Below are 14,026 nucleotides of genomic sequence, written 5' to 3' on the forward strand. Positions count from 1 at the left end.
AAGGCTGACGCAATAGTTTACATCACTTGTCAGCTGGATGATGTGAGATGACTGCTTTACATTCGGCTCAGTTTTCTGCTGTGCTGAGTCATTGTTCAAGGAAAAAAAATAACCCTGTAACTATATTAAGAGCTATACGCACCCTTACAGGAGGCAGGTTAGTAAATATGAAGCAACAACAAAAATCACAATGAAGTTCAGTCCAGTTTCCATTTATTCACTTCCCTTGTAAAGAATGTTCTTGTGAAATTCGAGTGATTTAAAGCAGTTATAAAAATACCAGTAAAGATATTAAAATGCAAAAGTCACGTCTTGATCAAAGTGTGGATGCTATTAGACAGGAGATGATCAGCTTTCAAACATTAATTCTACATAAGCATGACCTCTATCTTGTCCTCTGGTGATCACTCAAATTACTCTCAGCTTTATTTATTTGTTGTTAGCTCATATTAACAATATAATCCACCTCGACATTGTAACTACAAATACTATTTAAGCAACACTTCATAAAAACAAACATAATTTAGCTTCAGCAGAAGTTTAAGACAAAGAATAATGCCCGATTAAGTTTCGCTTATAAATCAACTACAACGCTTGTTGTTTATTAAAACATGCAGTACCAGGAAGTGTTGCCTCTATCAAATAGTTCAACTTCCCAAAACAGCAAAATTTCCAAGTTAAAAACATACCTCTGCCCATCCACTGTGCAAAGGGACACACCCCACAAGTCAGGGCTGAACTTGGCCAGCTGTGGAATATAGTCAGCAACCTGTCATAATGAAAAACAAGAAGAGAGGTGTTAGGCCATTCGAAATATTCAGCTGTATGTTACTGTATGTCCATGTTAATAATTGCATGTGGAGAGGATGTGAGAAGTACACGTGTATTATCCCACTGATCATCGCAAAGGGAACCTAAAAACACTAATAAATTGTTATACTGACAAGATAATCATCAGATCAAGTATTTTTTTCCAAAGAAAATACAAACTTCAGCATTCAGCACAAGGGGATTATAAAAACAGGAGGGGAATCAACTTCTTACTCCTGTAGATATTGATAGGTCAAGGGGGAATGATTTTAAGCTCAAGGAATGAAGGTTTAGATTGGAGGTCAGGGCAAAGTTCTTCACAAAGAGAGTGGTGAGGTGCTGGCACAGGCTGCCCTGAGAGACTATGGATGCCTCATCCCTGGAGGTGCTCAAGACCAGATTGGACAGGGCTCCGGGCAGCCTGGTCCGGTAACAGATCTAGAGCTTGGTGGCTCTGCCTGTGGCAGGGGGTTGGAACTTGATGATCCTCGGGGTTCTTTCTAGCCCAAGCTACTCCATGATTCTATGATACAGTATGTTCTAAGAGCAATCTGTGCCCAATTTTTACAGCACATTTAGTATTTTCCAACTACAAAAGTCTAAATCGGGAGTTTTCAACCTAACACTGAAAAAGAACACTAGCATAAACTGTATTTACTAACCACAGTACAGTTAGCACTCCAAAATTGTGCTACTTCACACAACTCACAGGTTGTAGGTTAGAAAAACAGTTAGAGACAGCTTTAGCAGCAAGTAATAGAGCAGCTTTATAACTAGGGTTAAATTAGAAAGACCAACATTATTTCTTGTCTGCTAAAAATGGGAAAAGCAGTCTTTTACTTGACAAAGAACAAATGTGGTTAATATCAAGAATTCCAGAGAAGCTTTGAGCTGAACTTAAAAGCAACATTACCTTTCCTCCAGATTGCTTTTTTGCACTTTCATATAGCTCATCAATATGGGAAGTAAAGGACATGAAATCCGGGATGACAAACTTCCTCCTGAAAGCCTGAGTAAGCAAGACAATATTACTTTGTACGCACCTGCAAAAAAACAAAGGGAAAAAGTTATTAGCAGTTGGACAAACCCAACAAAAAGACAACTTGATTTAAACAGTTTCTTATTAATTTATCGTGCCTAAAATAACACGTCTTTATTAGAAGCAATTTCTCATCCCTGGTTTTATAAGTTATTTACAGTTGTTTCAGTACATTCACTTCCACGTCCTTCTATTTTAAAGCTCTTATTTTAAGTTTCAGCTGCGGGGCTGTAAAGCAAAATACCATTAATATCCCTTCCATCAGGATCTAAACTTGTAACTGGGGTCCACTAAGCCACCCTGTTCTTCCAGCCAACACAAGTGGAAGTTGCCTAACCCAGCCCTTGTTCAAAGCAGCACTAATGAGCAAGGAAGGAGCCAACACACCAAACTGAGCTGAGCTGAAAAATACATAGGTCGTTAGAATAGAAAAACTGATGAAGACCTTGTTGACATCCAAAATTAACAAAAATCAACAATGAAAAGGACTCTAAGTCTCTCACTTCAGACTATCACCATTTTTTACTTATTTTAACCTAGAACACAATCACATCATTGCCCACACTCTCCAAACATCAGCCCATCAGGGACATCTTAAACCAACTAAGTAAAATGGAATGTATCTCCTCGATCGAGGAGAAACAGAGGAAGTGGAGGTTGGGAACACAAGGTGAGACAAGCTGTGCATAGTACTCTATCTGTGGGTGGGGATGAACGGGAGCAGAGGATGGGAGCTGTTATCATACAGTTAAAGCACAGCTTTAAAGGGGATTAACAGCCCCATCCCAGTGCAAGAAAGAGAAAGGCAGGCTTAACACCAAATTAACACATCTGTTAACATTCCTACCGCACCTTCACGCAGTGTTAATAAAAGCAGAAGTGGGATGTTACTTAACACAGATGAGGACTCAAGACCAGGTAGGCCTCCACTAGGAAGGAGAACTTAATTCTTCAAATTAGGAATTATTCATAACAATTAAAGATTAAATCACACCAAACGCTACTTCAATAATCCCATGGTTAGAAGTCAGCACCAGGTCAGAATAAAGTTGCAGGCAGATGACTGAGCAGATAGAATTATCCTCCTTTGGCACCCCCCTTCCCTTTTCAGAAGCTTCACTTTCAGTTTGGACTCCATTGTGTTTCAAAGACTTGACTGCAAATTCAACTGACAGCCATCCCAAACACTGCCCTGCCCTTCCCTCCGACAGAGGAAGAGAAACAGCAGAGAAGTTATTTGCACCCAAGCTGGCAATCTGAGAATCGCTCCGCCTGCAATTAACTGTTAGTCCACATTAAAACAGCAGCTCCAGATGGTTTTGTTGTGATTTGTTGTGCTCATACACTCCCTTTTAACACAGCCTGCCAAAACCCTGCCCATTTTGGTTCCCGGCAGTTTTCCTGCAGGTGGTTCAACCCCTTTTCAGAAGTAATTAAGAACAATTACGGCAGCCACGTGCGCAGAAGGAAGAATATATTCACACATTAGGTTGAACTTTCAGATGCACTTCGGCACATCATCTGTATCACCTAGACAGCATTGAGTATTCTCATTAGAAAAAAAATGAAGTTCATCTAAACCTATTAAAACAGCCCAAGAAGTCCGAGTGTGAGCAACGTGACAATAGGAAGGCAGCATGCACTGAAAAACACTACCTTGATATCACATGACATTGCAGAAGCAACACAAAGGGCGTTTTACACTTTACAATTTACATCGAGTCTCACTTAAATAATTCAATTGCTTTCAGCTAGAAACTGACTGCAGAAATCACCAAGCTGCTCCAGGACCTCACTGCATTTCTGCAACTGCCAAGGTCAGTGTCCCCTTCCATCCAGGTAAATTGTATGATTTCAGGCACTAAATACAGGGGTTCAGTTAATGTAGCCAAGCATTGCAAAAAACTACTGCGCAGACAACACAGCAGAAGTCTTAGTGAGCCCCAGTTACGCAGCAGTGATACTTGCAATCAATAGAGGACATTCATCTTGCCAGCCTCTAATATTTCACAGCTGACAGCTCCTCCCCAGCAGAGTCTGTAGAAGGGTTATGTTCCACATTACACTTCAAAGAAAGGCTAAGGCTCGAAAGAAATGGAGCACTATGAAAACTTTCCAGAACAAAATAGACTTGATTACGTACTGCATGCATAAATAGTATTTCAGGTAGGGATGCTACCTTCCCATCTCAAATCTCTGTTTTCTCTAACTTATTAATATCAACCTAACAACGCAGTTGGGTTGCAGTATTATCACACTGCTGTTCACATGAGCAAGAGGTCAAAATCAATCAAGGTAGAAAAGACGGAAGTGTGCTTAGCAAGGACTCTGAATAGCCTGCAGCTCTGTCTGTTACTGGCAGGTGATGTGTTTGCATCAGAGGAACGCACTGGTATTGCACTTCAATGAGCAATTTTAACTCAAGGGTAAATGGGATTAAGTTCAATGAACTCCCATCAGAAAGACGGATGAGCAAAGAGAATAGATACCCACACATCACTCTCTCTCGTGAATATTTTAGTGACAACTAAGAAATCATCACAACTGTTTTCCAAAACAGGTTTGTGACTGACTTGTTTACTTCATCCCTGCTAAGGACAAAACTGGCAAGCTTAGGAGACACGTCTCACCTCAAGCCAGTGCCCTTCAGCTCCCTGCGTTCCACACAGTGCTCTAACAGAAGACTGGGATTCAAGTCTTACGACCTGTATAATCTGGAAGCCATGGCTTGAGTTTTAACTTAACTTAAAAATATAGATAGATAGGTCTGTAACATGAAATTTTGATCATTATATTTGATTTATCATGTAACTTAAAGCATTTATACCTTCTCTTTAAAGTTCTGGCTCCCACTGCCAGTTATTGCTTTCCCAAACAAAGTAGCTACCTGCTAAAACAAGATACTCTGAGCTCGTGCATTTTGAGGAATAGCCAGGCTAGCTATACAATAGAAAGGGATCTTAGCAAACCTTCCGGATTCAAAAGGTGTAGTATAAGCACTACAAGAAGCTCCAGTTTCAACCAGGAAGACTAGATCTATGAAGCGTTCAATATATTTAGACACTACAAAAACACATAAATGCAACTTCTTCAGGAAAAAAAAAAAAGGTATTTAAAGTAATATAGCAAAAATCCTCTTCAGTTTCTATTAATAGCTTTTTATTTCCTCAAACAAATAGGATGAAAGCATTTAATAATACCTGGGTTAAGTATATCAGATATTAAAGTTTTGCCCAGGATTTGCTGCCCAGATTTAGAGAGCAGCACAGCTGTTCCACAGGAAATAGATAAGCCTGTTTGAGATCCAGTAACAGATGCTTAGAGCGGAACAGACCCAGATTGCTGCTTCCCACCAGCAGATCAGAGGAGATTTGGCCAGCAAGACCACAATTCCAGGTCAACAAAACAGGACAAGTGGTACCTTGTGACAAAGAATAAGTCTAAAAATCCAAGTTAATATGGAGAAGAATCAAGTTTCAACCCATAACTGTTACATAACAGTTACCATTACACTTAAGTCTGCACCCTTCTCAAAACAAGTCCATTCTGCCTTCCCCCTATTTGCCATGCATATTGATCAACGTACCACTAGCTAATTTGTCAAGCAGCTTCAGTTTTATCTAGGCTCTTTTTATAGTAGTACCCTAGTTAGGGTACCAAAAAACAAAGCATACCACCAGCTAACTGGAATGCTGGACCATTTTCAGCATGCAAAGAAAAACTGTTATGTTCCATTGATGCATCATGAACACCTGCGTCAAGATATTTATGAAGCCTTACGGCTGGAACTGGGGCAGCATCCAGACTACATTTCCAAAACCTCTGGGGATGGAAGACAAAACTGGAATCGTTCTGACTGTAACATGGCAATTTCCTCCACATTTTTGTCTAAGATGGAGAACTCCAAAAGCCAGAAGCCTTCAAAATAAGACAACTTAAGTCAAACTGCAATCCAATAATACCAGTAAAAATATGTTAAAACTTGTGCTACAATGATAAGATAGCACAGACACACAGCCCAAAATACTTCACAGATAATTCAGACAGGGCTTAATTGATTCAGACAAGTTGATGCTATCACCATTCACCACAATATCTCCTTGATGCACATGTGTACGAGGAGTGCTAGTTCTTCTCAATTACCTATATGTGTATGAATATATACCCACATAGTTATATTGATACCTATACACACACAACAAACTAACAAAAGAAGGAACACAATACATCAATAACTCAAATACTTTTAAAAAAAAAATGCTTGCACAGAACAGAAGTGTATCATTGTAAGTATCATAAGTAAGCTCTTATTGAAAGGAGAAACTTTTAGGTACGGCATAATGCAAATGGAAGAAAAATGGACTCAAAAATAGACTACGAACTCCACTTCAAGATTTAAGAGCAACTAAAGTCACAATCTGTTGGCACACAAAAGCCATTAACAGGGCAGTGAAGGAGTGCGCCCGGAAGGAACCGAAGACAAGCTGAACAGTGCTTATATTGTTCAGCTAAACCACCCCAGACTTCTCTTAAACTATCACTAAAATAAGGCACATAAATCTTCTCCAAAAGAGATCAAAGCAGTGTCTACAGCTCTAATTCCTGTACAGCAGAGTGAAGTTCAGCTTCGCTATTTCTCATATATTCACAAAGAATTATCTCTGATAACAGTACCAAAATGCTCTGAACTACACAGAAGCGGCTCCCTTGACTTCAGATTAAAAGCGAAGAGACAGAAGATTTACATACTCATTGAAAATAACCCACATTGCATCCATTTGTTTGGCATCTGAGTAAGAGATGCAGGGTGGGGACAGATACGCACACAGGTAACGCTGACACATGAAGCACTGATGAGTATTAAAACATCTGCCTCAGACTCCTTCCTACTAAACAACTACGTACTGTTGGTCTCTCTCAAGACAGATGCCAGTAACACGCACAGAACATTCATTCAGATCTGTACAGTAACAGTGACTACAAAGCTTACTTCTTAAAGAGGTCTTTGTCCAGCATCACACCATCGGAAGTTGTTTGCAGGGTCAGCCTTAACATATCCATGCACTCTTTCAACCTGGGATCCGACGTACGTAATCCTGTAGATTTGAGTGCCTACCACAAGAAGACATTAATTACTAAAATGAAAACATATGCTATTACAAAGATCTCCGCTGATCGGTGTGGTTAATTCATGTAAAAACTATTTGCCACGGGGGCACTGACAACAAGATGATCAAGATAGACATTAAAGGGCTGCTATGGTTTGGGTCAAAATCCACAGTGGTCCAAACGCATTTTCTCTAAGCGCAGACACCACTGAGCTGTGCCAGACACAGAAGCTTTGAAGCATTTTCTCTCGTGCAGCAAAGAAACGAATGACAGCACAAGAACTCTCATTCAATTACATAAACAGCATTGGGGAAGGGGAAAAGTTACATTCCTCATTACAGCAACCCATTTATAACATCAATACCTTCACTGGTATTCTTGCATCCAGAAAAAAACCCACTCTGTAGCAGTTAGTTCTCACAAAGCACCCAGGAACAACAAACTCACCGTGATGAATTTATGCACCGGTATTTTCTCTTGTCCTTCCGCAATAGTGTAGAAGAGCAGATCTTCCAAGCTAGGAAGGAGACCTTGCTTCACTTTACTAAAAACAAAGCACAACACACACATGCAGGTATCAGTTCAGCGAGTATTTCTGTTTATACAGTTTCATTACTCACAAGGAAACACATTTAATGACAGATGTAACTACTGCTACTCATTCCGAAGATCTTTTCTGTATCAATTCTAAAGGTTTAACTCGATTACTTTGATTATGGTAGGAAAAACTGTAACACCAGAGACATATATCCAATGCTTTTAGAAACATTCTAACACACAACTTTATACAGACAAATTCCTTCTGAAGATTGTATTTAGACATTCTCTGAGGCAGATACATTGCATTTCCCTCTGCTTGATGCTACAGAGGACAGAAGTGCTACTTGCATAGAAAAATGCCTCAGACTCCAAGACCCGCATGCCTTGTAACAAAGCTCAAAGAGCAGACTGATGTAAGAATTACACACACAAGAGGTGATGCATACGTATTATTTTCTTCAAAATAATCCTATTTTTAGGAACTCCCGGGAGTGCCCCGTCCTTCTGGAAGCTTATGTAGGCCACATCAGTTGCAGTGAAAGCAAGTGAAGCCATCTGCAGCATAATTCACTGACAGGAACTATCTCACGCACCAGAAGCAGCAACGCAGACAGTGTAAGTTCCATGCAGTACAGATAAACCTTGCAACAGTCAGTATGTTTATCAATACCACACAGCAGCCCTCCTATTCTCCCTCGTGTTAACTACCAGGTGTACTTCTACATCTGCACTGGTTCCTAACTTAACTCTCCATTTTAAGCGAGGCACAAAGGAAAGCTATCGGATTGCTCCCAGAAAAGCATGTTGTAACACAGAGCTGCCTCCAGCTCACAGTTTCTCCTATCTGTGACACCGCACGGCAGCCCTGCAGCAGGTCAAAACACAGGGCTGAATCAATCCCCTGGCTTCCATTGGGCCCTGCTCTGCAACATACAGCTGAAAGGCTGCTCTAGGAACCATGTGCTCCCAAAGGGCTACAGGCAACGGCAGCCAAGGGCTCCACATCTTTCCTTTTAGTACCCTTAAGTGTTGACGTCAGTTTCAACACGGCCAGTGTAGCGTGTTGATGCTTCCCAATAAAGGAAAAGGGGAAATGCAGAGTACGCAGTCTCACAATATGTTAACCACATGTTAATGTTAAAGCTCAATCCTGTAATCAAATAACATTGTTACTACGCTATAATACACGCACATTGTTGCTTGAAACTTAGTACCTAAAAGCAGACCGCCCTGAGGCATTTTGTCTGTTCCTATAGCTGTACATACACAAGAAGTATAACTCCTGCTTGGGAGAAGCTTCCTGAGATCAGCAGCCCCTCGCAGCACAGTGATGCTGCCTGCAGGGCTGGGAGCTGCACAAATCAGCCCTGCAATGGAGCGCAGAATGCGGGTGGCCAACACAGCCCTGCAGATGGGTGCAACACCTCCCTCTCCTCCCAGCACTCGCTCGCTGCAGTTCAACAACAGGTCACACTCATGATTCATTATTTTTAATAAAAACCTGATTATCTCCATACACCCTCTTAAACATGCTGCAGCCCTTCGGTTTTGCTCGCCCCCCCTTTCCTCCTAAGCAGCAGTTAGAAGCAGCAGTAAAAACCTCACTTCTCATTTTCCAGTGTAATACGCTGTGCTTCCATCCTCCGAACAGAAGACATCTTTGTAAGCCCACAGAACTCTCGTTGTGTTCCAGCCTGGATTTTTTTAAAAGCACTGCTGGCTGACTAATGCACAGCCAGCCTGGCAGCTCAACCCAGGCAGGCACTAACAGCTACCTCAAGCAAACACCCTTTTTCCTCACAAAAATTCACGTCTTCCACGTAGCAACACTGCACTGCTCATCTATGGACAGCGGGACGCCCAGAGCAAGCTGGCAAAACCAAACCAACCCACATGCAGATCAAACTCTCCTCCTGCAGCAGCACTGCAGCTCAGCAGCTATCTACTTGTTTGAGAGCCATGCAGGGTTACAGAGCCACTCTATGGCCCTGCGCTTCGCCCACACGCACACAGAGCATTTAACACAGCTCAGTGCTGAGAACTACTTGATGTTTTACAGAACATCTACGCAGCAAGACTTGTTACCGGCCTGACGGAGCTCTGGGAGAGGAAACCTCCCTGTTCCACTTGGACTCAGGATTACTCCAAACACGGAACTCCTCTCTGGAAGATGGCAGAAAAACAGACAAAAGCTTTAGACGCATTACCGGGATTTTTATCTGCTTTTTTTTCCCCCATCGGTTGAAAAGAGATGCAGCTTCCACAGCGCAAAGCAAAATAGTTTCCATATCTCTCACATCTGCTGCTGTTCAATATTGGGTCAGTCAGCTCAATTTAACAGCGGCTCCGCACGGACTGCCAAAGCAAAGAAGACAGCGCTAGGTATATTTACAGCAAATAGCTCTGTGTCAAACAGTCCATCTTTTGATAAAGTCTATCGGTTAAACAGGGGTAGAAAGGCTTGCTCTGCAGTCTGTCGGGTCACTGATGTCAGTAACCCGTGTTTGCTTTACCTAAAAGCTGTATTTTGGCACCATGAGCACACTTAGCGAGATAGCGTCGTTCAGCGCGGGTTGGAAAGAGCCACGTTTTTCACATCAAGGGAACAGCCAGACTACAGTGGAAATTCCACTTTATTCCATTATGTCAATAACGGCCTGATAAAAAAGAAGGCATGAATTCCAAAAACAAGGCCTTCACAGTCCCTACTCCTCCCCCAGTTTTTCCTTCTACATCAGTACAGTGCTTATTCCAGACTGCGGGGGATTTTCTTCTAATAGCAGATGAAATATGATTCACAGTATCACAGCCTCGTGCGGTTTGGAAGGGACCTTAGAGATCATTGAGTCCAACCCCCGGGATTCGAGCCTCCTGTGTAGCAGAGCGGCACTTCTACCAAGAAGTTCAATATCAAATCTGGTGGCTGACTTCTCAGACGGTGCCTTCAAACAGCTGGACAGCGGTTACCAACTCATTTCACACAGGGAGAGCAACAAAAAGCAAGGAGTCCTTCTCCTAGAGAAACACTCCTATCTCCTGGCATAACCAGCATAATACAGATTGGGATGTACAGAACAAAAACTGGTATGAAGTCATGTTAAGGCTACTCATGGATCACACATCACTAACCAGAAGACACAAGTGAAAGCTGCCAGGGCTGTTGTCTGTAGCTCAATATGAAGCCTGCAGAAGTTGTCACACCAAGTAGTAGCTGCTGCCCAGTCAGACACTGAGTCCACCACCATTCACCCAAGAGCTCAGAAGACCCAGAGAAAGCCATACGTTGATAACATTCAGGCCAAAGATGGCCACGTCTGAGTAGATGTCAAAGAGATCCCAGTGAAACCAAGAACTGCTGCTTCAAAATCTTACTCTGAGAAGTTTGGGATGAATGAAAACTCCCAACAGTTTGATGCACCTGCACAGCTGAGCACAGTGAGATGAATCCCTGCCTGATTAACTGATAGAGTTCCACTGGAATCCAGCCTGAGTGTGAAAGCAAAACAAATACAGAAAGTTACCTCCAGAATTCCCCCTTGGCCTTGAAAGGGAGCACTGGCACTCTCTTGTGATTCTAAGGGAAAAACATGACAACAATGACAACCCTTCTGCTCCTCTTTGCTGGATTCTATATGCTTATACCAGCACTGCTGTAAGTCAGCTATGCTTGGAAGTTCACTGCCTTGCTCCTCCCCCTCACTTTACTACACGTCCACATAATTCACAAGTAGCTTACACTAAGGTGAACTGTATGTGATCCTATTACTGTCCAGTATAAAATGAAAGAAGGAAAACACAGTTAGACTGAAAGCAGAAGTAGACACTAACTCATGTTACACAAGATCGTATCAGGATCATTCAGGACTGCACTTGGATATTGTATTTTAAATACTTAAGCACGAAGCAATGATTACCTTCTAATCCACAAGCTTCAGTCATCAGAATTACTCATCTATGGCTGCTTTCTCAGCTTAACCTCAGACACTTCTTCTTTCCAACATGTACTAAGTCCCAGGTGAGCCTGCAGAGCAATAGGACTCCTGCCCTCCAGAGGGACCCCCTCTACCCACCAGCTCAGCACGGCAACCCTTGCACTAATGGACCCTTGCACTAATGGACCCTTGCACTAATGGACCCTTGCACTAATGGACCCTTGCACTAATGGACAGCACTGCACTGCAGGCAGCAGAGCGCAGCCTGCACTCACCCAGGCCAGCTGTTAGCCCAGAAACCTGTCTGCTGAAACACTCTTCTTCTGCACCCTGCACTATCTTAACACAGCAAAGAATCCCACGTGTAAGGTACCACGTACAAATGCTCCAGTAAAATATTTGCAGTCCCACAATAGAAATAGAATGAGTGTGGCCAATGAGCCACCAGGAATTCCTGCCCAACCTGAATTGCAAAGAAGCAGTTTCCAGCTTTTTACTTGTTGATACCTACATGCTGTAGGTTTCATGGTTCTTTGCTCACTGTGCGGGAACACTCCAAGCACAACTATTTGACTTTCACATACTTTCGTCAAAGGCCAAAAAGATGAGAACTGTGTAACTGGTTTGTGACTACAGCCTCCCCACGTGTCAGAAATTCCACATCTCCCATAACTGATGCTGGGCAGCAGAAGCTGCTCTACAGGCTCAGCCTATGAAAAACCACCTTTGCAACCAGCACAGCTGCCATGCTGGGGCTTTCCTTCTGTATATTTTCAATGGTTATGCCTGTGTTTCTCATTGAAAGTGGATGTAAGGCTTCAGGCCACGCCTACTACAGGCACAGCCAGAAATGGTTTTTGTTTCAAAACACTGCACTTACAGCTCATGCACACAGGAGGTGAAATGATGAAAGATAACTACAATAATATACCTATATGTATTAGGTCCTATATAGTTCCCTAATCCAATCCACATGCACGATTAAGGAGCCTGCTAGCTGAAATTAGAAGCAATGCCTTCACAAGCAGCCCATATCTCGATGCACAAAAGGTTTGGCCCAAGCCCAGCAACTCGGACATTTGGTGGAACGAGAGGGAAAAGACCAAGGGAGGTTCTCCCCCTGCCCACAGGCCGAAGGAGTCTAAGTTCACACCAAAACCCCTCTCCAAAGGACAGCTACACACAAGCCAAGAGCTGCAGTTCCTGCCTGACCTCGTGGAATCTCTTCTGACTTCCTCTTAGCATGAGAGTAACGCAGGCTTGGCTGCGTGTTAAAGCAAGGCGCTCCTTCCTCATCTCACTTCTTCTCAGCCTTCTCTTCATCTAGATAACAGGCATAACAAAGCTGGGGAAAGGAGCCTGGCATTAGCTTTTAACGAGGCCACCCCAGAGGTAGCACTGAGAAGATGCACGGGCCACCTAGGAGACGGGAAGGGGCACTTCCCAAGCACGCTTGAAGGAAAAGCATCTCCCTGAGGCCTGCAGTTATCTGCCCAGCCTAGGAAAGGCTCAGCACGCTGAGCTCGGCCCGCCTTCAAGAAGCCAACGCAGACGGGTGTGGGGGATGAGCAGATCGCTGCCTGAGGCCAACAACCAGCTGGGAAGAGCCGGAGGCACCCACAGCGCTGCGGGGCCGCCTCAAGCCGTCGGATGAGGGAGGGCCTCGCAGAGAGCTCAGCTCGCAACACCGCCACCCCCGCAGATAGACGCGTTCCATCACTACCGTGAGATGACACAGCTTCTAATTCCACCGATAAAATAAAGAAATAACCGCACAAATAAATAAACAAGTCAAACCCGCGCGGCCCCGCCACCTCCAGCGGCAGCACCCGTAGCCGGCCGTTCCGTGCCCGTGGTGCCGCTCCCCGCCCGCACCTGCCGGGCCCCGCCCGCCCCTCCCGCCCGTGTGTGAACAGGCCGCGGGCTCCACATGGCGCCGCCGCGGCCCCGCCCGCACTCACTTCTCCCCCCCGCCGCCTCCGTGCAGCTCCTTGCTGCCGCCGTGGTTGTTGTTGCGGCCGCCATCTGTGGGTTCGCCGGGGGCCGCCGGTTGCTGGGCGCCCTTCCCCGGCTCCTCCAAGGCGCCCTCGGAGCGGGTGCACAGAGCCCGCACCGGGCCCGGAGCGCGGCGGTTGGCGCTGGGGCCGGCACTGAGTGCGGCGAGCTGCGGCGGGAGGCGCCTGGAGCACGAGCCGGGCCCGGTCCCCGCAGCCCCGTTCGCTCCGTGCGGGCCGAGCAGCAGCAGCTCCCGCAGCAGCGCCGCGCGCCACAGCCGCATCATGCTGCGCCTCCCTCCGCACACTGCACGGCCGCCGGCCCGCCGCGACGCTCGAGGCCCGCTGCGCCCGCCCCCCCTGCACGCCGATTGGCCGCCGCGGCCTAACTGTCAGGCAGGCGGCGCGCTGATTGGCTGGGCGGGACGCCACTCCCGGCGCGGGACGCGGAGGGAGGCGGGGAGGACGCGGCGCGGTGCCGAGGGGAGCGGCCTGAGCGACGAGCGTGGCGGGGACGGGACCGCCCCGAGCTCGGCCCAGCCCAGCCCGTCCCTCCGCTCGCCGCCTCCATTTTCTGAGGGAGAAAGTTTGACGGACCGCCG

General features: G+C 45.1%; 1 protein-coding gene across 3 annotated transcripts in view; it reads right to left on the reverse strand.

Annotated features, from left to right (window-relative positions):
- Positions 1-13,756, reverse strand: part of GLS (glutaminase) — a 49,480-nt gene extending 35,724 nt beyond the window's left edge. Inside the window, exons 1-6 of one of the 3 annotated variants that reach the window (XM_015867641.2) lie at positions 13,392-13,742; positions 9,584-9,661; positions 7,406-7,502; positions 6,840-6,961; positions 1,724-1,853; positions 690-769 (exon numbers count right to left, since the gene is read on the reverse strand). In XM_015867641.2, coding sequence (XP_015723127.1) covers positions 690-769; positions 1,724-1,853; positions 6,840-6,961; positions 7,406-7,502; positions 9,584-9,661; positions 13,392-13,711 — 827 coding nt within the window. In that variant the 5' untranslated portion in view covers positions 13,712-13,742. Of the gene's footprint in view, positions 1-689; positions 770-1,723; positions 1,854-6,839; positions 6,962-7,405; positions 7,503-9,583; positions 9,662-13,391 lie in introns of all 3 variants that reach the window. The other 2 variants (XM_015867643.2, XM_015867642.1) reach the window with 2 other exon arrangements.
- Between the last annotated feature and the right edge of the window lie 270 nt (positions 13,757-14,026).

The sequence above is a fragment of the Coturnix japonica genome, chromosome 7 (assembly GCF_001577835.2).
Source record: "Coturnix japonica isolate 7356 chromosome 7, Coturnix japonica 2.1, whole genome shotgun sequence".
Classification (NCBI taxonomy): domain Eukaryota; kingdom Metazoa; phylum Chordata; class Aves; order Galliformes; family Phasianidae; genus Coturnix; species Coturnix japonica.